General features: G+C 42.4%; 1 protein-coding gene and 1 long non-coding RNA gene across 2 annotated transcripts in view; one reads left to right on the top strand and one right to left on the bottom strand.

Annotated features, from left to right (window-relative positions):
- The window catches only part of LOC135774222 (NACHT, LRR and PYD domains-containing protein 3-like), a 217,626-nt gene that overhangs the window by 7,701 nt on the left and 184,820 nt on the right, over positions 1 to 25,105 (bottom strand). The window contains exons 7-8 of the mRNA XM_065284180.1: positions 17,978 to 18,151; positions 17,737 to 17,895 (exon numbers count right to left, since the gene is read on the bottom strand). Coding sequence (XP_065140252.1) covers positions 17,737 to 17,895; positions 17,978 to 18,151 — 333 coding nt within the window. The remainder of the gene's footprint in view (positions 1 to 17,736; positions 17,896 to 17,977; positions 18,152 to 25,105) is intronic.
- Positions 22,973 to 24,643, top strand: LOC135774231 (uncharacterized). The gene is made up of 3 exons (XR_010543663.2): positions 22,973 to 23,121; positions 23,776 to 23,877; positions 24,002 to 24,643. It is a non-coding gene; the product is annotated as an uncharacterized lncRNA (long non-coding RNA).

Genomic DNA, 25,105 nt, shown 5'->3' with positions numbered 1-25,105 from the left:
GATCCTACTATCCGTGGCGCCCTCCGCTTCCTCCTGGAGGCAAACAAGTAAAACACTGTAAGTGGACTAGATATTTCGCACGGGACTTCACTTGCCGGCTTTTTCACCCGTCTCTCCTACGCCCTTAGGTTCTTCCAGTCGGGGCCCCTCTCTCTCCTCGGGACGACGTATGAGGGTAAAGGTAAGTATTACACTCTTTCTCCACAGGTCGTTTCTTCCCCCCCCAGGTATTGCTGTAAACACAGACAATTAGACACGTCACACAGACAGGCTACTCACGGGGCTGGACTATCCCGTTCGCTCGAGACGGTGCACTAGGACACAGGTAAGTGTTTCTCTCTTTCTTCACTGTTCGGTTTCCAGCTGGGGCGTTGCTTTAAGCACAGACAGAACTGTTGTACCACACAGGTAAGTTACTCACGGGGCTGGACTAGTCCGTTAGCTTCGAGGCGGTGCACTAGGACCAAGGTAAGTGTTCTTCTCTCTCTCTTCGCTGTTTGGTTTCCAGCTGGAGCGTTGCTGCAAGTACAGGTAGGTTAATGGATCACACAAATAGGTTACTCAACAGGTACGAACGTCTCGTACACTGCAGACAGTGGGCCCTTGTGGTAGTGTTCGTGTACCGTATACCTCCACCCGTCTGCTTGTGCCTTCGGGGTGTCGTAGGGACTAATAGGTCAGATGTGGCGGAGCCGAATGCTTCCCTGGCTCTCCCTCCTTGCTTGGACACGTGGGGCCACAGTTTGGGGCGAACTCTCGATGAGGCTCCGCACACACCAAAGGTTTCTGTGGAATAGATCCCAAAGAGAATGCCGTGACCTGAACTCCGTACGATACACTGAATTTGCTACTCACTTGCACGTAGCGCTGGACTTCACCACTGTCTGCTCCAAAAATAGACTGGTTAATACTAACACACAGGGGGGCCGATAGATCTAAGCTCTTCTTCACACGGGGCGCGAGCCACAACGTGTTGTTCCTTCCTCACGAGCCGTCCGAGGCGGGGGCGGTTCCTGTCACTAAAGATACTGCACACACACAGCAAGCTTTGTGTAAACACCAAAAGATAAGTTCACTCACCCCACAGCACTCGGCACACTCTCACGTGAATTTCTAGGCGGGCCACCTAGCCTCGACCGGTCAGTGAGGCCCGTTGAGCTTTGCTTCCACCGCAGGAGAAACAGTATGGTAATGAATGATAGAAATCAGTCCAACCCCTGTGTGTTATTTGCTACCCGTTTGGCTCACCCACACTTCTTCTATCCGCAGGGCCAGGTGACCTACAGCTACAGCTCCTACGTCGTCTTCCTGTTCGCACCTCCGATTGTTTCCCGGCTCTCCCACACTTCCTTTTCACAGTGGGGCCTAGTACCTTTAACACACTCAGAGTACACAATGGTTGCCTTAGATCAATACAGCATACATATACATCAGCGGTTACTCACTCGTTGCTGATTCTCACAACCTGGTTGTACTTCCAGTTGTCACACCGTCTGACTGTGGTGAGCTCTGTGGGCATGACTCAGCTGAGATTGTGTCCATGAGCAGTGGTTGTTGTAGCTGCGTAGTGTTATCTCTGTCCTTGTGGGATCTTTCAACGTCATGTCCATTCAGGTGCTGGAGAGAAGTCCTGTGGTCATTCATTCTCTGTCCAGGTGTGTGTGTGCCGTTCAGGTTGAGTGGATTGGCACACACTGCTGAAGGATGATGAAGGGAGAAATAGATATTGTCCTTTAGCACTCTTGCACCCAGTCTGTTTTGGTGGATGCCATCCTGTTTAAATAGTTGTCTCTGACTCCAGAAAAGATTGAAGTTGTTGATAAAGTTCAGTCCTTTTATGTTGCAGGTTTTTTGCAGGCATGTATTAAGTCCAAGCAAACGTGAAAACCTATTTGTTCCTCTTGCTGGAAGTGGTCCACTGATGAACAGCTGAACTTTCACTGTTCTGAGTGTTTCAAAAAGTTTTTTGAAATCCCTCTTATGGAGTTCAGATTGCTCTTTGTGAATATCATTCTTCCCCACATGGATGACAACTCGATTTACAGTCTTATGTTTCATCAGAATGTTCTGAAGTTCCCTGTTTACATCAGAAACGGTTGCTTGTGGAAGGCAGCACGTAGTTGAGTCCCTGTTGATTATATTTCTGATAATTGAGTCACCCAATATCAGAGTTCTGGGCTCGGATGCGCTCTGCGCTGAGTGCCGCTGTCTGCTCGATCTTGAGCGGCAGTTAGCAACAGTGTTAGCTGCTGGCTGATTTGATCGGTGTTCAGTCACATTTATCACATTTGGGGATTCCTCACTCATATTCATTAATACTTCAAATCTGTTCTCAAGATGTATAGGTGGTGGTAGAAAGTCAGCGTTTGCAATCCTTGTCATAGCTGTATCTGGGGTAGAGGAAGCTACTGCGGCAAAATGTGATGCTTGTGACAGTCTGATTTCTCGAGTGATTTTGGGTCTTGCTCCCTGTTTGTACCATTGATTAGTGTGTTGATCATTAGATTCATTGGACTCACCGGCTGTATGCTGAGGGCATCCATGATGACGAAGCTCTGTTGTGTGTTCCGTCTGGTTTTGTAGTCCTGTAAGTAACTTTGTTTCAAGAACAGCAATCCTTTGTAAAAGTCTGTGGCACTTTGTGCAGCAAGTAGATTTTTGATGAAGCATTTATTTTTCTTATCCTTTTGAATGAAGGCAGCTGTGTTTTTCCTTCTGGAATGTAAGCTGATGGCGGTGGGAGGCTAGACGGATGAAAAATTCCACTTTTTTGTAATCCTCCAGTCCCGAAAGTTTGTAAATTAACGTTGATGCCAAGCTTTGTTGTTTGAGCACTATGCTGATTTGCTGAAGTTAAAATTATAAGATAAAATATAAAAAGCGATAGAGCAAAGCGCAGAGCAGTAAGCAAAAGCGTCCGAACAGTAGTAGAGCAGGAAGTATCCTTAGATGAACCAAAAGCGAAATATATCTCATTTTTGACACTCAGACACACCAGAGCCAGCAGAAATATCAGAAGAGTGGCCGAGAAATGGGCGCCCTCCGTGGGATACATGAGCGCTGTCCCCTGCTGGTCGAACTTGGAACTCACATCGACATCGTCTGAGCAAACTTTTAAATAAGCGCTATCTTTACTAACTGACCTTAGATATGAAGTTTACACAACCATATTCTCGACTAAACTAGACTTATAACTAAATTTAGTTTTACAGAAACTAATATTGAGAAGCAGTTATTAGGCTATACGCTTGTAAGTAAGCTCGAGCATATGGTCACGTGATTTTCGGTGATCCAAAGACCATTTCTCAATGCAGCCTCCGGAGGTCGCATATGCAGGCTGCATACGTCATCAAGCCTGGTTTGTTTAAGTTAACTGAGCATTACATTCGTAAGTCATAAGCATATTACAACAATTTACGATTAACTTAAAATAATAGTCAACTTTAAAATTTTTAATATTCTGAATTAAGTCTTTATGACGTATGCATCCTACAAATACGACCTCCGTACATGGGAGCTGACTGACACGCATCCATATCTACGCATGTGCAATGCTTTTCGACTTTCCCGCCGTTAGTCATCTTTATGGATTTGTCTGCACACAACGGAATATTTTCCAAGGTATAGTATTACTTTATCAACTTGTGATTTACTTATTAACTTGTATATTATCATAAACAACTTATATTTACTCTATATTAAACCGTTTGTGTGAAAATTAATTTGCTGGAGCATTTGCACAGTATTGTGTAGCATACGTGTTAGTTGATATTAAGTTAACTGTCTGTGTTTTTACCTCAGGTAAACTCAGCAAGCTTTCTAAGTTACTTCAGATGCTGGCGATAAGTCTTGAGGTCTGAACAATTTTACAGGTAAAACTGAGTTACATTTTAAAATATGCTTTAACTTTAAGTGAATTACAAGAAGCAAAGCGGCTCAATTCTTTAATGGAGGACAGCAGAGATGTAAGTTGTTCGTTTTCATTGTGCTAAATGTAATAATTTGGTAAAACAATGAGCAAGTTTAATCTTTTATCCGATCAACTGACACATTTGTCAAGTTTAAAAGTGCAAGACAGACATTAGGGAGTGGGTCGGCCTGATTTGAATCTTTATACTCTGATGTATTTGTGTTTTTATGTGTCATTTTTATTTCTGGTAAAAGCAAAGTTTGTTTACCTTTCACAGGTTGCACAGTAAGGGCAAGAACAAGACACAAGAAAGTATGTAAAACAAAAAAAACATTTATTTTTAAAACCAAGCTGACTTAAACCACTATAATTTGACACTTGCATTACATGTGAACAGCCCCTACGCTAATAGGATTCTGTTTCTCTCTCCCTGTCTCGTCCTCGACCCTGAGGACAATGAGACAAACAGACCCAGTTCCTGCTGCTGTGAAGGTCATCACACCACTGATCTACTGACCGTCCTTCTACGAGATGCCCAGCCGATGTCTGACCTGCAACCACCGGCGGAACCAGTTTAATTCGCTTACCCGTTCACATACCCCGATAGTATTTATATATATAAATATATATGTATCTCTCTCAAGGGTTTTTTCCCTTCTAGGTGTTTTCCCCCTGGACTAGCCAGGAGGGTTTTTCTCCTAGGGGTTTTTTCATCCCCTGGAGAGTCCACCACCTTTGGCTTAACCTACTACTTTACTCTATACGTTACATTATTACTATGCTCGCTTTTCTATGCTTTTTCTACATCTATTAATGTAAAGCTGCTTTATACAATTAGCAATTGTTAAAAGCGCTATATAAATAAAATTGAATTGAATATTTAATGTTATATTTAATTAGACTGAGTGTATATTTACAAACCATAGTGACATTGAGATGATTTCATGGATTACATGTTGAATTGTTGTATTATTTATGTACAATTTTATTCCAGTGGATACTGAATATTTAAGAAATATTTTATTAAATTGTATGTTGATTTTATGTATTTTTCGAGTAAAGTGTATTATTGAAGTGTAAACTGAAGATTTAAAAGGAATATTTTATTGAATTGTATGTTTACCACATGTTTATTGTTGAATTGTTGCAGACTCTTGTAATTGAATTTAATAAATTCAATTTGATGTTTGTGTCACAGGGTGACGATCGTTTAGGGGCGGAACTAAAAGTTGGAGAGTTTTGTTCCACCCGGAAGCGTTCCAGTTCAGACGGAAGACCACCAACACCGGAACTTCCCGCAAGCGCAAAATCAGCGAATTCGTCGCAGGTGCGGCTGATTTACCGTAGCGGTTGCTGATTGGAGGAAACAACAGATCCGGGGAGTATAAAGAGATCATCTGAAAACGCAGTTAGGTGAGGATTGCTGGAGTCTTTGTTTACGTGTGGTGGCGTTGCTGCTGTGTTGTATATTCTCTTCAGGCTGGGCTGGCGTGGCTGTGTGGGACGAAGGAAAGCATACTGCTGGAAGCCTGAAACGAAATAAAGGGAGAAAACGGCGTCAGAGTGAGTAATAAAGGATTTGAAGGAAACAAGAGCTACTGGCCTTATTGGTGTAAACATTGTGCTGCATGTGTACACGCCAACTCGTCTGCTGCTGTGGATGTGAACCTATGTGTGAAGGAAGGCTGCCAACGGAGCATACTGTGCGGTGCTTGTGAGTACAAGTAAATACTCTCAGACATTGGCTGCTAACCTGTTGTGTGATAAACTTTAGTGGAAACAGGACGGCCCTACCGCGGAGCAGGTGGTGGGAGTGCCGGAGGAAAGCCAGCTCGAGTGACTATAGCCCCTATGAAGGTAGACTGAGTCGGTGAACAGCGCCATACCGAATTCCGGGGAAGAAGGAGCAGACGGGGTTTTCAGTGCTCACTTATAGTGTGGTGTGGTGAGTCTATATTGTGTGGAACTTTTTCACTTGAAGTGGTGCAGTGTCTTGTCTTTGCTGTGTGTGTGTATTATTTGCCAGACCCCCGCTGCCATCCTCTGAACTGTAGAAGACGTAAAGGCTGCCGGCTCCAGTCGCTGCATCATCGAAATATATGCTGTAGGTGAGCCCGAGTGGAAATGCTTTATTGAGGCTGGGTATCAACGGACCTTCTGTGAACTTGGGTTGTGTGACGGAGTGGTGGTGAAGCGTTGGCCTCGAGGAACCGTGTGAGTATCCTGAAGGATACACAATTGTATGTATTGTTGTGATTCATAACCTGTGCTTTGCGGAGTGGGGCGGAGTCGATCTCCTCTGTCCCATAGCCTCTTCAAAAGGGTGCCCCTGTCTAGCGTTCGCCAGCTGACGAAGTGGAAAGGAGAGGGCAGCACCCGGCACGGTGCGACGGAGTGAGTTGTGCCCCCGCAGTAGCCACAGCCGTCGAGAGGCGTTGTTTCTCGACGCCATTATTGTCATCTGTCTCAAGGCCTTCGGCGAGTTGAGGAACGACGGTCACTGTAAGTCCACCTTTTCCTTCTTTCACCACCCAAACGAAGTGTATACCTGTATTGATCGTCGACTAGCCTCGTGTGAGAGTAAGGGAACGAGAGAAGGAGAGATCGTACCTACCATACTTACTGTATGTTGTGTCCGCTGGAGAGGTGAGAGAAACCCCCAGTGTGTGCTTAACCATTCTGTGTGTCCCAGCCAGCAGCCTGTGTGAAGAAAGAGAGAAGGAGAGACCATACCTACCATACTTACTGTATGTTGTGTCCGCTGGAGAGGTGAGAAAAACCCCCAGTGTGTACTTAACCATTCTGTGTGTCCCAGCCAGCAGCCTGTGTGAAGAAAGAGAGAAGGAGAGATCATATCTACCATACTTACTGTATGTTGTGTCCGCTGGAGAGGTGAGAGAAACCCCCAGTGTGTACTTAACCATTCTGTGTGTTCCAGCCAGCAGCCTGTGTGAAGAAGGAGAGAAGGCGAGATCGTACCTACCATACTTACTGTATGTTGTGTCCGCTGGAGAGGTGAGAGTAACCCCCAGTGTGTACTTAACCATTCTGTGTGTCCCAGCCAGCAGCCTGTGCGAAGAAAGAGAGAAGGAGCGATCATACCTACCATACTTACTGTATGTTGTGTCCGCTGGAGAGGTGAGAGAAACCCCCAGTGTGTATTTAACCATTCTGTGTGTATTAGTCAGCAACCTGTGCGAAGAAAGAGAGAAGGAGCGATCATACCTACCATACTTACTGTATGTTGTGTCCGCTGGAGAGGTGAGAGAAACCCCCAGTGTGTATTTAACCATTCTGTGTGTGTTAGTCAGCAACCTGTGTGGAGGAAGAGGGTAAAGAGGAAGCCATACTTACCATACTTGTTGAGTGTTGTGTTCGCTGGAGAGGTGAGAGAAACCCCCAGCTGTGTACACAACCCCTCTGTGTGTTCGACCAGCTACCTGTGCAGAAAGAGAGATATACCCGTGACTAGGGGTACGTTCCAGACACACACACACGCCTGTCCTCCAGCACTCATTTTATTTCTGTTCTGCCTCCAGGAAGAAGAGGAGGGCGCCACGGGAATTACGAGCCAGGCGGAGAAGCCTGAGGTACACCCCCCCCTCCATTGCTCTGGACCACGACCCACCTGGAGAGCAGAGCGAGAGCATTAGTTTTAAACTTTCCCCTGCCCTTCTTAAAGTTCTTTTAATTAAATTAAATAAAAGATTATTTTTATACTTATCTGCACTTGTGTTGTCTGGTCATTGGGTTGGCTTTGGGGACCTCCTCGAGGTGGAAGTTAAACAGGGGCGTGGCCTAGTAACATTTGTGGCCACCCCGGCTTGTGACATTTGTAGTTACTGTTTATTTTTTGTATTTATTTAGAAAAATATATAGTATAAAACTTTTTATTTTTATCTGCATTGGGATTTTAACATGAAAATGATTTACACCATAGAGTGTTGAACGTTTACACTACTGAGTGTTTGTTAATCAACACAGAGAGTGTTAAAAATTGACACTTTAACAGTGTTTGTTTAAGCAACACTTTGGTAAGTGTTGACTGAACACTATCAAAGATGGACCTGTATGTTCACAAGGGCAGTGTTAATTTTAACACCCATGGTGTTAAATCTTCCATCATATTTTTGCTGTGTGGTTACTTGCCCATTTCGGCCATTTCTAATGAAAATTATAATATAACGCCAATAGAACTTTTTGTTCAGAAGGTAATGTAATGTTCTTCCTATGGTGTTTTCGAGTCGATCGGAATTACGCTCGCGGAGTTATTCGCGCGTGTTTGTTAAGTACTTTTTTGCTGCGCAGGGTTAACCATAAGGCGAATTCTGGCATGTTTGGTATCGTTGGACTCGGCAGCTATTCAGGACTACAAAAAATCAAGTCCTGTGAAAATACGTTTTTCACAGCCAAAGTTTTAAGCATGTACAACATTTGTCTGACCACTAGGTGGCGCTGTGACGAAACTCAGTGTGACGAAGCAGACAGGTTAGGTTCCATTTGCAACTCTTTATTGATGTAAACACACAGCAAACAGTAAGTAAACAGAGGGCAAATCCAGATAATCATAAACGAGTAACCAGTCCAAGATCAGGGCAGGTGGATATCAATCATATACGTTACACAGTCCAAGATCGGGGCAGGCAGAAAGCAGTCGTAATCGTAATACAGTCCAAGTTTAGGGCAGGCGGCAATCAACAGTAATCCGAGAAACAGTCCAAAATAACACCAGGAAAGCAAACACGAGTAAACACATGGAAACGCTCAGTAATGCTGCTAGGGGCAAACAAGACTTTGCAAAGTTAGAGTGGCAGAGTCCCAGGTTAAATAGACCCGCTGATACGCTGCAGCTGGTGTGTAATCAGCGGGTCACAGTGCATTATGGGGAATGTAGTTAGTATGCGGTTGAATGGGAAGTACCGGGAGCGTTGGCGCTGACATCCGTCACACTCGGCGTGCCCCCTCAGATCCTGACTGGCATCACAACTACCAAGTGTTGGGTCAATAGACAAAAGATTGGCAAAGATACACACTAAAACCTGTTTTTTTTGCGCTCTAAGTAAAATTTGTTGACGAACTATACGAAAACGGATTGATTTATCGAAATTCTTTTAATAACTTTTTGCCGTAAGTGTCTCTAGATGCTACATACCATTTTTGAGTTTGAGTTTTTTATTCAGGACAATGTGCAGTTACATTAAAAAGATGGCTGCACCAGATTTAGCATAAAGCTACTTTCCATCTGTAGTCCTACACAGTTAAAATTACATCACACAATTAAAAATACCTAACAAAACACTAAGTATATAAAATATTCATATAACAAGAACAATCAATACAATAAAATGCTGTTTACCACAAGCATATAATACATAAATATAAAATTCTCATTACCCAATTATGTACAAAAGTACAATAGTTTAACACTCTGGGGTCGACGGTGGCGCGGGCGCCGCAAACTCTTTATTTTTCAATCACTCCGCAAAGAGACTTAAATTACTCTGCTGATTTTTGACATACAGATATGATTTATACATCATTTCAAACGTTAAAGTGTCTAGTTTTTTTCTGTCCACTCCCAATAAAAACAGAATGTTGTGCTTTTCGCAAAATTAAGAAAATAAACATGATGCACGTTCTGTTCTCTCTCCCTCAGTGAAGTCCTTTCAGAAACGCGTCAGAAAAATAAACTAACTTAACGAATACTTGGTGTAGAAACAAAAGATAAATGTCTACATAATGCTTGGAATGTCTCCTTTTAAATGATATAAGTGAAATTGAAAACAGATATTGTCATTCGGTGTAAACTGTATGAGAAGGAGGAGAAGTACCGTATTTCGCCAGTTACCTCATTATCTGTAATGAGATCGGATCGCCACACCCCCGCGCCATTGAAGTGAATGAGCAGAAACATCCATATGCATGACTCGTGCCTCCTGCAGTCAATGGATATGCAATCCACAATCCAGTCTCTCCATTCCTTGTTGTTCCATCCGATTGCACCAAACATGACATAAATCCTTATTTCCTTGCGTATGTGTGTCAGTATCTCCAGACGCGAGTGTTTTCTTTGTTCTTCCGTCAAACAGTTCACGCGATTGGAACACACATACACAAACACGCGAGTCAGGAAACTCGACGCGCTTTTTGGTATTCTTATATAATGCGCGATTCCAAACAGTACAATCCTTATTTAGTTGCGTCTAAGCGCATATCTCCGCACAGCAAGTTTATTAAACACAGGATCACTTGCGTGTGCACACATTCACTGCTTTCATGATCAACACGTGAGGTAATGGCGGCGGTTGTAAACAAACATTGATACGTTTACCACGCGTGTCCCTTGTTGTGTTTCTACTATAATGATTACAAATACACAAATAAGAGTCCAGACAACGATAGGCAGTTGTTCTTTTGAGCTTTTTACTGCACAAAAGTAAACCTCTCGCTGGCCAACCAAACACTAACCCTGGGTTGAAGTGTGTTCATGTTAAGATGGCCAAACAGTATCTTTACCATGATTAAGCTACTATGGTTTTTAAAAGGTAACTTATACTTGTGAAATTAATAGAAAATATTTCAATAGAAATATATATAAATATATATAATGTGTCTGTGTGTGTGTATTTACATTATATTGAAAAGTAAACCTTATCATGGTTTTACTACAGAGGTAGTTACATTCCTGTTGAACATCCCCACAAGGCTCATTATTCAATTCTTTTGTCTCTCAGCTGTCAATCACTGATTATTCAGGAGCTTTCCCGCCTCCACGCATACAGCCTCTCTCAAGCAAAAGTGTCTTAGAAATTGTAAATCAATATCTTGCTTTATGTGATTGAGTAGGCCATATGATTTTCACATCATTTTGAAGAAAAAACTCTAGACTACTAGATCCAGTTTGGAAAGTCTTGGGAAAACATGTTTAGAATGAGTTTTGTGGAGTTATATCAGTGACTTAAAAATGTTGCTTTTTCAAAAACCACGCATAAACATTTTTCTCTCAAAAATACAAACATGTACATACATGTTGATTATATGATATTGTAGCCCAGTTTGTGATGAACACAGTGTTATGAGACTTTTGCCATTAATATGTTTTTAAGCAACTGAAAAAAGCACAAATGTCAGTGCATGTCAAAACTTCCCCAGGGCCCTAAAAACCCCTTAGACCCCAGAGGGTTAAAATACTAATTAGTGAGAGCAGGACTGGTGCTCTAAAAGCCAGTCTTTAACTGCCCTTGAAAAATTATGAAAATCTGCATTGTTTTTCATGGCAATCAAGCAAAAGCTCTAGGACAAGTTCGCAAAAGTAGGTTTTATGACTAATTTAAAATGGCGGGAAAAAATTCATGACGGAAAATGATGTCATAGGGTCCATTCGAATCGTCGGAAGGAATCAAGGAATCAGCAGAAATCAGAATTTCGTGTTTAGGACTTACGGTTCAGAAGTTATAAGCAAAAGCATAAGTGCAACTTTGGACTGTTGGTGGGGCTAGCGGGTTTGATATAGAGACTGCAAATTTGATGTGGAAACTTTTTGGACTGACCTGTATCAGCGTGCAAAATTTCATAACTTTCCTATGTAAGCTGCTATGGGCTGCCATAGACGCAATGGCGGAAGAAAAAGAAAAAGAAAAGGCAAGAATAATAATAAGAAAACTAACGGATACAATAGGGGTCTTCGCCCATTCTGGGCTTGACCCCTAAAAAGTCAAATGAGGAATGTGATGAGGGAGGGAGGAACCAGGGAGGAGTTTGGAGCAGGAGCCAGAGGCCAGCACCAGAGTGGAGTCGCCGTTGTGAGGTGCCAAGTTGGAGGAATGTCTCTTACCACCCTGGGAGCAATGACGATGAAGGGACCAGGGTGAACCAGGTAAGGGTAAGGGAGCATGATGGAGCTGGTGGATGGGCAGGACCCAACAAAAAGAAGGAAGAGGTGACCCGAGGCGATGCCACTGGGTCGGAGGACTGAGGTGACCCCATGATCTTAGGGGCTGGAGGAGGAGAAAAGGGGAACTCCCCCAAGATGTCTGGCACCTCAGTTTAACTGACCCAGTGACAGCAATGCACTGAGGGTAAGCAGAGAAGTGACTGGTTACCAGGTGTTGGGTGTCTGACTGACTGGTTGAAGATGTGAGAGGAGAAGGGGGCTGGATGGGACCAGCAAGGAGGCAGGAAAACTGGCCGGAAGCAGTGACGATGACAATGAGCTGGGTGGGACCATTGGGCATAACGGGGAGGGTATACAGTCAATAGCACAGTCAATCAAACTGAAAATTAATCTAGGGGCCGATGCTGGCTCGTGGGAGTGTGGGTGGGGCTCTCCACAGTCCTTGAAGTGCACCCCCGGCAATCTGCGGTGTGTGTGGCTCATGCATCTGGTCAGACTGAGCAACTTTTGGGTTGCCAGCCCTCTGGGCTCACGGTGTTACCCTGGCATGCAGTTCACAAGGACTCTGGGCTCTCTGCCTGTGGTGTTGGTCAGCACTGCAAAGCTGGGTGCTAGCAAGCCGGTCTCTGGCTTGGGAGTGGGGCTGGCATAGTCCTACATGATGGTTGGTGAGTAGCAGGAGGACACCACCCACTGCACAGAGGCATTGAATTTTTTTCATGAACCGTCTGTCGTGTTTAGGTTCTTTGTATATCTTATAAAGAAGCAGCAGCGCACAACGACATGGCATACACACCGTTTTATTCACACTCCAACTTCCCTATAGTCCTAGGAAGCTCCTCTACTGCCCCCTAGTGTACAGGCATACAACATTATTCTTGATCACACCACATCTCCCTTTCTGAAAAGCAATAAACTTTAGATGTAAATCCTTAAGTTACATTAAACTCTTAATTTCACTTTTGTAACACTGTGAAATATCAGGTCTACTATAATACATTTTTGTACAGACCTATTTAACACTTTTCTTACCAGAGAACACATAATAAGAAACCAGATTACATTCAACAATATCAATATTCAGTTATCTATCTTTTTGTTATTTTTTTTGTTTGTTTGTGGAACACCAGTAGTCTGAAAAACATTCAACACTCAACAGGATTAAACTTCCCATTAAACCCACTTTTAAGACTTAACACCTTTAACCATTTATTTCCCTGTTGCTTTCATTGTAGTTTTCACAGGTCCAGTCTATCTGGCTTTTTGATAATTCTGCCAGACTTGGTTCTTACAGTTTGCGGAGAGCCCGAAGGCCCGTCCAAAGACATCTGACCTGTCTCTGTTACTGTATCTTGCGGGTCAACCTCTGCAGCATGACCAAGCGCTTCACTGCTGTTGTCTGCCGATATGGGCACAAGGTGAAGACGGTTTCTCCTTAAAGTACCCTGTGATCCACTAACCAGGTAAGACCTTGGTGTTTCATGTTTAGACATCACAGTACCAGTAGATCTTGTATCTGTAATCCACACTTGATCTCCTGGAGACAGGTCTGGAAGGTTTCTTACTCTGTGTCTACGGTCATAATTGCTTGAGTCCATCCATCTTTTCTCCCTTTCCTTATGCTGTAACGACTGAAGGTCTGGGATGGCTGGCTCCAACATCGCCGGGTGAACTGGCACCGTAGTGCGCAGGCAGTGCCCCATAAGCAGCTGAGCCGGACTAAAGCCATTGCTCAAAGGAGTGTTCCTGTAAGCTAGCAGCGCACGATACGGGTCAGTTGCTTTCTTCAGCAGATTTTTAATGGTTTGAACGGCACGCTCCGCCTCTCCGTTACTCTGAGGGTATCTTGGGCTGCTCGTTACATGCTCAAACTCATACTCAGTGGCGAAAGCAGTCATGTGAGCCCCCGTGAACTGAGGCCCATTGTCAGTGACTAGAATCTCCGGTATGCCGTGCCTGGCAAAAATTGACTTGAGGTGATTTACCACATCTGCACTTCTTGTCGGCCCCAGCTGGGCCACCTCCACATACCTGGAAAAATAGTCCACAACAAGCAAGTAGTCTTTGTTTTTCAATGTAAACAAATCACCCCCCAGCTTCTGCCATGGCCTATCTGGTAGCTTGGAAGGCATAAGAGGCTCTGTCACGTTGGCACGTTCTTTAATGCACAATTTGCATTTCAACACCAGCTCTCCTATCTGGCTACTCAGCCCCGGCCACCACACAGATTGTTTGGCGCGTTCACGGCATTTAACGATTCCCTGGTGTCCTTCGTGAATTTTCTCTAGCACCCTATTTCTCATCACTGAGGGGATAACTAGCCTAGTACCCCGCAATAACAGCCCATTGTGAGTGCTGAGAACAGATCTTTCAGTCCAGTAGGGTCTTACCAGAGCATCCAATCTACTGCGGTCTGGCCAGCCTTTGATGCAGTATTTCATCACTTCGGCACACACGCTGTCTGTCCTTAGCTGATCCCGCAGGTCAGATAGGTAGGTTTCACTTGCTGGTAAATTTGCAATCACAGAGTCGACATAAATGTTTGTTTCCTCCATCAAGCCATCACCATCAGTCTCGCCATGCTTCAGCGGCACTCGTGACAGGGTGCCTGCTGCAGTGAGGCTTTTCCCTGCGACGTGCCTGATCGTGTACCTGTACCTCATGAGTCTCATCCTGAATCTTTGTATTCTAGGTGGGAGGGAATCCAGCGCTTGACTGCCCAGCAGGCTCACGAGGGGTTTGTGATCTGTCTCTAACTCAAAATGAAGGCCGGTGATGAAGTCACTGAATCGTTCGCATGCCCAGGTCAGTGCCAGCGCCTCTTTTTCGACCTGAGCATAGCGCTGCTCTGTGCTGGTGAGTGCCCTGGACGCATACGCCACCGGCGCCCAGGTTTCCTGGCATTTCTGCAGCAGAACACTGCCTAGCCCGAATGACGATGCATCAGCAGAGATTTTCAGCTCTTTGTTTGGGTCGTACAGCTGCAGTACTGGAGTGGACGCTAACTCAAGTTTGAGGCTGGTGAATGCCCTCTGCTGCTCTGGCCCCCAATACCATATCTATACACCTGCTCTGGTATGACAGACACATCCGCTCCAGTATCAATTTTGAATCTCACTTTTGCGTTCCTTATGTGTAAGTCTACAGTCCATGCATGATCTCCAGCATCAACAGTTCCCAGAAATATATCATCGTCTTCAGAAACAGCACTCACACTTTTTGTGGACTTGCACACTTTACTGTAATGTCCTCTCTTACCACAATTGTGGCAGTCTGCATTCTTTGCTGGACACTGGAATTTAGCGTGTGACTTACCACATTTTGGGCATGACTTATGCTCTGCTCCTGAATGTGTTTCATGTTTGTCTTTGTGCTGTTTCACTGGATGTCTTTTATTTTTCCAGGGTTGCTGTTTTCCTTTCCTAGTGTGTACTGCATCCACTGTCATTTTAATAGCATGTGCTGCATCTCCTCTCAGATCCGTTTGTTGCCGTTTAATATCCTCCGCTTGTCTGACCATATTAATGGCTTTAGCCAGATCCAGCCTGCTCTCCATTTGCATTTTCTGTGAAAACACCGTGTCTCTAATGCCGACTACGATCCTGTCTCTCAACAGTTCATCACGCAGTGCCCCATATTCGCAGTCTTCCGCCAGTGCATATAAAGCAGTTATGAACGAGTCTGCAGATTCGGACGGCCCCTGAGCTCGCTGGTTAAACTTAACTCTTTGGTATATCACATTTTTCTTCGGCACGAAAAAGTTTGTGAAGCCGTCTCGGACGGAACTATATATCAGTTTCTGTTCCACGGTCAGTGTTAAGCCTTTAAGCACATCATCTGCCTCGTCCCCCATGCAGTAAATAAGCGTGTTCACCTGATTCGCGTCAGACGACTTATCCAGGTCGCTAGCCACTCTGAAGCGCTCGAACCTTCTTATCCACTTTTCCCAGTCTTGTGGCTTCGAAAAATCTAAGGATTCCGGCGGATTTATTGAGAACGTTGCAGATGCTTTAGCAGGAAGCAGTGGAGGATCGTTCTGTTCAGCTTGCTGTCCTCGTTGTGCTTGCGACATGCTTGCTAAGTTTACTTTACTGTCTCCCTCTTCTCATATAATATCCGCTATCCTTTCGCTCAATGAAGCACCACTTCTGACACCATGTCGTGTTTAGGTTCTTTGTATATCTTATAAAGAAGCAGCAGCGCACAACGACATGGCATACACACCGTTTTATTCACACTCCAACTTCCCTATAGTCCTAGGAAGCTCCTCTACTGCCCCCTAGTGTACAGGCATACAACATTATTCTTGATCACACCACACCGTCCGCTGGCAAGGCCGCCCTACACATATTGTTATTCGGATAATGTGTTTGGCGTGCAAGATCGAGAAAGTCCCATGTGTGATGCGCCAACGGACGGTCCCTCTTCTCCAGACACAGGAGGTGGACAGTGGGAGATCCCTGTCACAGTGAAGGGGAAAGGCAAACTAAGGACAAAACTGAAACACGGAAAATAATAAACACTGAAACGAGGACAAAAACGCAGCCTAAAACTCCTAGCTGTACAAGGAGGAAGATGGAAACACAGCAACACAAAATGTAATTCGACGAGTACAATGAGGAAGGGGAATTTATACACAGGTGAGGGAAATGACAATAATTAACTGATGACCTAAAAATGTATAAATAATGTTATAAGAAATTGCTTATACAATATATACAAATTGCTTATGCATCGAATAACTATATAACAATATAGATAAATAAAATATTCTGAGGTAATGTTGATTGGGTTATTATAGTGTTTCCCAACCACGGCACAGTTTTGATATGTAAAAAAAATAATACGGCACACCACTATCACAATAAGCATAAACATAATTGCACAGGCCTGTATTGCAATGCCTAAATTACTTGTTAAACTGGTATATTATACTGTATTTATTGTAGTACTCACATTTAATGTGAAACTTGATCCTGTAATGAACACAAATGAAATCCTGGCTGAAATTGATGACAGTGACAGTGACAGTCGCAGCTGTTACCAACTCTGCAACATGGTAGCTGGCTTTGAGCACTTTTTCAAACATTGTGGCAATGTTATTTTTCCACGGACACCAAACAAGCGGTCACTGCACACTAGTGTGCCACGGCACAGTGTTAAACACTGGGTTAATATATAGAATTCTGTGCGCATTTGTTTTATTTTGGGTGACATTAGGACTCTGCACAACAGTATTTTAAGTCAACTCCAATAGCAAAATATTTTTAATGGTGGTTTAGTTTTTCAGTGTCAGATCATTCACAAGTTGATCATAACTTTATTTAATTAATGATTTTGTTTACAAAAGCCGCTTCCCAGCATACAGAGAAAAGTTCTAAGAAGTTCCCAAAATACGAAAGAATGTTATGCCAACATAAAAAGTGTCAATTTGTTTTAATGTTATTGTTTTAAGAATGTATCTTGGTTGTGTCAATGTTAGAGGAATGTTACATTCTATCATTTCTAAACTTTATGATAATGTCAAGTACAAATACCTACAGAAACACGCACACGCACGCAAGCACGCACGCACGCACGCACACACTGCAATTTTATACCGTACAAACTGTATATTCTATTCCCCTAACCTACCCCATTCCCTAACCCCAACCATCACAGAAACCCTTCTACTACTTCACATTTTCAAGAAACATCATTCTGTTTGATTTATAAGCTTGTTTCCTCATGGGGACATCAAAATGTCCCCACAAGGTCACAAAAACACTGGTATTCCTATCTTTGTGGGGACAATTGGTCCCCACAACGTGATAATTACCAGGTACACACACACACACACACACACACACACACACACACACACACACACACAAGTGTTAGAGTAGTGTTAGAGTATTAGTAGTAATAGTGAGTATTAATGTAGAGTTCGTACTTGAGTTTGTCCAGTGTACACTGAGAGAGCATCTGAACTCCAGAGTGTTGTGGGTGATTGTAGCTCAGATCCAGCTCTTTCAGGTGTGATGATGGGTTTGAAATCAGAGCTGAAGCCAAATAACTACAACCTTCATCTGTCACCATACAACCTGATAATCTACAGAGAGATCACACATCAACATCAGTCAGTTCATACTCTTTAGTTAAAAATCAGTAAATTCATATATAGAGATAATCACCTCAGTGTCTGTAGTTTACATTCTGGACTCTTGAGAGCAGCAGATATAACCTTCACTCCTGAATCCTGCAGGTCATTGTTACTCAGGTCCAGATCTCTCAGTGATACGTTTGGGGATTGTAGAGCTGAAGATAAACTTTCACAACACTCAGCAGTCAGATTACAGTTGGACAATCTAAAAAAGAGGATAGAAAATATACATGAACTAAATAATTAGTATGTTAAAAACAAAAAAATCCCAAAACGTGACAAATGCCAGTCTTCCTTTTATGCAGAATGCAATAAATCCGCTCAACAAATCACAGCGCAACATTTCCAGGTGGTTTGGTCACATGACTATCATGGGTATTTACCTGTTAGTGTTTCCTGTACTTCCTGTGAGTAGCCAGGAGTGTTCACTTTTTGTTGATCGTTCACTTTCATGTTTATACCTTTAAACAGTAGGCTACGTTTTACCAACAAATGTTCCTGGATGTTCTGTCTTAATAAAAGTTTTTTTTGGGGGGGGATTTTAAATGCATGGAAACGCTGCTTAACCTCTCAGCGGCTATAGGCTGCCACTATAAGGCTTATTCGCAAACACCGGAAGTCGCTAGCCGCGGCCATCTTGTTGACATGACATCTGTCCTGCCCCTAGCCGCACGTAGATTTGAGTCGAGGGGAGCAGTAGCCTAATGGCTTCATCTCGTCTGTATTAAGAGAAGATGAGCTTGATTATTGTGGAACAATATCAAATAGACCCAATAGCCTTAAGTAAAGATCCGTCCTTATTACCAGCCGTAACTTATCCGGATATTTATAACTATATCGTTCATACAGTATCCGCATTCATCATACAAGCACTGAAGGGCCGTTCACATTATAACTATAACGATTACTATATCATCGTCCACATCACCAAACAATACGTTTATGCTAATTCGCTCACGGCACTCGCGCAAATCACTTGCCTTTATTATATTGCTTGTAATAAAAACTTTTGCAGATGTCTTCAACACGCTGCGTTTCGAGTAACTCTAAACAGTGAATCTAATAGTTTGTGTAACAGTTAATCTCTTACCTTTTGGCATAACAGTTAGTTAATGTTCTAGATTAAAAAGCATTACGTAGTCAATTTTCACAGCAACTGGAGGTAATCTAATGTTATAGACCTCAGCAATGAGCTTCACTGTCATTTTAAGTGGCCGTGCACTTGAAGTTCAAATAGATTTTAATGCTATCAATGGTTTATCCTTCATCAGGTGGGAAAAATCGCTCAGAAAGTGATCCCAATGATGTTGTTCATTGTATCTGTATCGTTATAGTTTTGGTGTGAGCTCCGCTATTCTGTTTAACATAAAACGATTTTCAAAACTATATTTTTTATAGTTATCATTATAATGTGAACGGCACTTAATTCCCTAGTATCAATGCCAGACCTATTATTATGTACGTTATTAATACTAATTTAATAACAGTCTCTCAATTTATGGCAGCTTATTTGAAAGAGCAGTTTCAGCCACTGCTTACAGCTAACCATATCACTCTAAAAACAAACGGTGCTATATAGCACCAAAAGTGGTTCTTTGCTCGTAATCATAGAAGAACCGTTTTTAGTGCCATATAGCACCGGTGAAGCAACTGTGTAGAACCATATAGGGGCCACTATAGCACCACATATGGTTCTACATAGCACTATTTGGTTCTACACTGGTGCTTCACCGGTGCTATATGGCACTAAAAACGGTTCTTCTATGATTACGAGCAAAGAACCACTTTTGGTGCTATATAGAACCGTTTGTTTTTAGAGTGATGTGATCAAATTATGGGGACAGACTTTGCTGTGAGCATATATCCCTAACGTTACCTGTGGTAAAATGATGGGGACAGACTTTGCTGTTGGGAGTCTCTCCTTCGCTGGTTCAACTCCTCTGTCTCCTTTCATGTTTTCTGACAGTCGGTAGCGCATAAAAACTAATTCCGGGGTTCTTTTTGCTGTTGTTAGAACATCCGTGAATTACACCATCGCGCGGTATTAAAAAAAAAATAACACCGATAATACCATGCATAATACCCACGCTGCCTCGCTTGTCAATTGACAGACTGACAGTTTTATGTCAACAATATGGCCGCCGCGAACATTGATGACGAAGATCGAATAAGCCCTATACCAGGAGTGGGGAACCCTGGGTCCTGGAGGGCCACTGTCCTGCACAGTTTAGTTCCAACCCTAACCAAACACACCTGAATTTCATTTTCAATTAATCCTGAAGACTTTAATTAGATGTTTCAGGTGTGTTTAATTAGGGTTGGAACTAAACTCTGCAGGACAGTGGCCCTCCAGGACCAGGGTTCCCCACCCCTGCACTACACCATGCCACTATAACGCATTGTAAACAATAAAATCGAGCAGGAAATGCACATTTACACATTGATTCAATAGATTTATAGCATTAAAAAAAAGTTTGTCATGGATTTATTGCATTTTGTGGAAAAAAATAATTAGTTTTTATAATAAATCTTTGAAAATCTAATTAGGATTTTAATTGTTAATGTTATTATAACCTAAAGATTGATCAGGACCCGTCTGAATCATGTGTTAAATTAGATCTAGTCTTTGTGTTCGGGGTCCTGGCAGTACCATGTTTTATGTGGGAGATGCGTGGTTTTAGTATTGAATTATTCTGACCACGCATTTCCGTCTGCATTTGGGTTCTTTTCCTTGTTAAATCCTTACAAAGATGCAATGTGAAAGTTTGTAAAAGACACACACACACACACACACACACACATTCTGGTTTCTATGTTTTGTGGGGACATTCCATAGACGTAATGCATTTTATACCATACAAACTGTATATTCTATTCCCCTACCTACCCCATTCCCTAACCCCAACCATCACAGAAAACCTTCTGCTACTTCACATTTTTAAGAAACATCATTCTGTTTGATTTATAAGCTTGTTTCCTCATGGGGACATCAAAATGTCCCCTCAAGGTCACAAAACACTGGTATTCCTATCTTTGTGGGGACAATTAGTCCCCACAACGTGATAATTACCAGGTACACACACACACACACACACACACACACACACACACACACACACACACACACACACACACACATCAAATGACACTGAGACTAAAAATAAACCTAAAACAACAACAGAGTTATTTTAAAAGTCTCTTCAATTTTCAGGACTTGCTTGATTAAAGTATGAAAATGACTTGACTTTGACTTGAGAACAAGTTACTTGAGACTTGACTTGACTTGAAGGCGAAGACTCGACAATGACTTGAACTTATAAATAATAAACAAACAGCAATAAAATTAATTAGAATAAAAAATAATTTTTGTGACGTCAGCACCACTAATCAGCGTCTGTGGCTTTAAAGCTGCACAATTCAAACCGCGCCAAACATGGCAGACAGTAACGTTAGTTGAGCTCCACAAATAGTCTCGTTGGCTATAAAGACTTTGAACTGGATCGTGCCAATAAAAAAAGATTTGCCAAATGCAAAATAAGCAAGGCAAGAATATTTGACAGGACAACCACAACGTTAAGAACCATAAGGTAAGAAAGTCATCTCTTTATAGTCAGTTTTACTCTATAACGATGACGCAATAAATTAACGTTAATCTTTCCTGTTTGTCATAATTTGGCCTTGGTTGCATATCATGCTTTAAATGTGACCATTATCATTTCTGATACATCTCGTAAATATGTATTGGGGAATTTGGCTATAACAGTGGCGTAGCTCTATATTACATGTAGGATAATGTCTGTATTAAATGTGCACATTTTCAAGTGTTTGTGTGGACTGCGTGTGGAAAATGTGCTAGCAGTTGATCTGTGGTCACGAGTAACGACTTGGCTTTCTGTAACTAAGAGCAGATGCACATACGGTTGAAAATGTCTGGTCCAGCTCGTGATCTAGATCAGAACTCTGGATGTGTAGACTATAGAGAGAGTTAGGGGCTGGACACACCAAAACTTTTAAACACGGCTGAAAACGCCTTGAGGACGCCGAATACCAGCTGTTTTTCAGCTGAGTGCCAGCTTTGTTCAGCTGAGCGCTTTGGTAGCTGTGATACTTCAGCTGTGAGCCGGTTGGTTGCTGTGGTAATGTCCCGCCCCTCCTCCACTGTGATTGGACAGCCGTGTGAGAACTGACATTGACGAGCGGAGCTTTTTACCCAAAGTTGAACATTTCTCAACTCTCTGCGCTCGGCGTTGAGCGCGGAAAAACTGCCGAGCGCCGGTTTTCAGCGCGGAAAAAACCCGCTAGCTGCTGGATTATTTGAAAAACGCTGATTTTGCATTGAAATGAATTGAAAACATGCGCCGGCCGCGGGCGTAAAAGTGTTGGTGTGCACACCCCCTTATGCTACTGCAGTAGTTTTCAAACTGGAAGCAGGGGCCCCCAGGGGGGCCGCGAGATGGTGCCAGGGAGGACCTAGTTTTATGACATTTTATAAAATAAATTAATTTATCATTTATCAATTTTGTGCAATTAAACCTAAAAAATAAGACTACTAACCAACAGCACTACTTTGTATCATTTAATATGTTTTGTTTAATTAAAAGTTAAGTTTTAGAACAGTTTCTTCTCATAAATTTTCTTTGGGGGGCTGTGAAGGAATGCACCGCACACAAGGGGGCCCCGCGCGGAAAAAGATTGAGAACCACTGCGCTACTGTCTCTTATGGTGCATTCCGACCAGACGCGTTAGGGGCGTTAAGCGCGAGTGATTTACATGTTAAGTCAATGCAAAGACGCGAAAAGACATCCTGCTGCGCCGTTCGCGCCAATGGCGCGGTGCGAAATGAGCTTTTTGCGCGAATGGCGCGGCGTGAATTGAGCGTTTCGAGCGTTGACGCGCGAACGGCGTAGCGCGAATTGAGCGCTTTGAGCGTTGACGCCGATTCGCGGGAAACGCTCAAGTTGAAAAATTTGAACTTTGGCGGACATTCGCGCCGCGTTAACCAATCAGGAGCTTTCTCTAGTAGTGACGTGATTACAGGAAGCCAGCAGACAGTGGAGGCAGAAATGCAAAACAATGGAGATCAAACGTCGTGAGACATCTTCGTACTTTTTACCGAAACAGGAATTTAAAAGATCTTGGTTGGAAGAAAGTGAGTGAGGAGGATCGAACAATCTGGTAAGTTTACTTAATTTGAGCTATACATATAAGCAATGTCCTAATAACTCAATATAGGCCTACGGACCGTTTATTACGTTTATTACCAATATTACCGTTTTTTGGACACAAAGTGTAGTTTTAAGATTAGTTCAGTCGAGAATATGTATGTACAATATTCAAATATGCAGTCGATTAGTAGAGATAGCGCCTATTTGAATGTTTGCTTAGACAGATTCGGGCATGAGATCCAGAGGTAGCAGGCGGACGTCAGTGTTCTCCTTCCCCGCTGACCACAGCCTGAACTGGGCTAAATCCCTGACAGGAATTCCCTGGCTCTTATGTAGGCCTATCTGTGTTTAATGGTCAAAACTAAGATTTTATTTGTTTTGGGTTGATAAAAACAGTAGTATTTTGTCTTATGAATCTATTACTTGTTTCTTTTATTCATATTTAGTCTTTTTTAATAAATAATTAAACTATTTATAGTATACACTATTAATTTTCCACGTAGTCTTATATATTGCCAAGTGAAGCAACACAACAGGGCATATATGTTGTTTTTTTATAATGAAAAGTCAACATTAGTTGTAAATGAAAATTAATTTCTCTCTGACTAATATAATGTGCCATTTGTATAATGTTGTATTAATATTTCATATTGTCATTACAAAGCCGACTGGTTCTTTTGATGGTGGTGAGCCTGTGTCCCCTATGAACCTGCTGCTGCTTCTGCTTCCCATGCCGACCCATCAACATCTGCAGCTGTCCCCGCAGGTAATAATGGCCATGTTTACATGCATGTTATATTTACAGTAAGCACACAACACTGACAATTTGTGAATAAGTTTAATCCTTTTCTGCCTTCTCATTGTACAAAATGTGTTATCATCTGATACAGCGCCACCAAGATGAAGAGCTCAGAGAAGGCCTAGATAGCAGCCATCAGTGGTGAAGCAGCAGCCTCCTAGAAGCACTCCGGAGTCCGGACCAGTCCTGTAGATCCAGCACCGCCTCCACGCTCAGAGGATGAGCTCTTCCTCTTGAGTCTGGTCCCTTACCTGCAGAGGTTGCTACCTCAGATGAAAAAAATTGTTACATTTAAAGTTCACAAATTAATTTATTAAAGCAGAACAGTTGTGCTTAATGTGGAGCCTACAATGTGGTTTTAAAAAAAGAGGCAGCAATCTCTGCAGGTAATGAACCAGACTTTCTCTCCTCTCCTTCACTTTGGCTCTCCCCCTTCCAAGCAAGATCCTTTCTTATTCCTCTATGTAAATAGTTGTAAAGGTTCTTTGTATATATTGATATATTTTGTATAAATAAATGGTCTATACAGTCACCAAAGGTTTTGGTATTTTACTTTGCGCACAACATAGTAAATCACAGTTTAGACTTTGTTTAGACATCAACAGAAGCTGGTGGTGACTGTACGGGAGGAGTCTCCAGTGGTAAGATATCTGAAAGAGAGAAAATAAAATAAACATTGTCATAAATGCAGATTGCAATTCCATATTAGCAAATATAAAATTATAAAACTGGTGTTTGTGATATCTTCATTTCTCTTTACTTTTTACAGTTAAACAACAACAAGCTTAATTAAATCTCCTTTACATTTATTTAACATTTGCTCTGATTTGCTTGCTACATTGCAAAAACATAATATTGAATGATAGTCTAATATAGCAGTTACATGCCCAATTAGTTAAGGAAATAACAAGTTTTAACAAACATGCCTTACTAAAAACATTACTTGTGTGCATTTTGAGACAAAACAAAGGACACTAATGTATTTTAAGATATGACAGTGCAAGTGGTTTTCAGTTTGGACAGCTCTTACATTTATTTTAGTCTATGACTAGTTTAATCCCTGTCCTTACGAAAGTTAACCATGGTTTTACTAATAATAATCAATACACCAAAATAGTATGGTTACTACACTTTTACCACAAACATACATTCATTTCCATAAGGGGAAACCGCCCCATAGTCTTCTGAACACACA

This window comes from Paramisgurnus dabryanus, chromosome 19 (assembly GCF_030506205.2).
Source record: "Paramisgurnus dabryanus chromosome 19, PD_genome_1.1, whole genome shotgun sequence".
Lineage (NCBI taxonomy): Eukaryota > Metazoa > Chordata > Actinopteri > Cypriniformes > Cobitidae > Paramisgurnus > Paramisgurnus dabryanus.
Note: the sequence above shows the minus strand (reverse complement) of the source record. Positions and strands in the feature narration are given on the sequence as shown.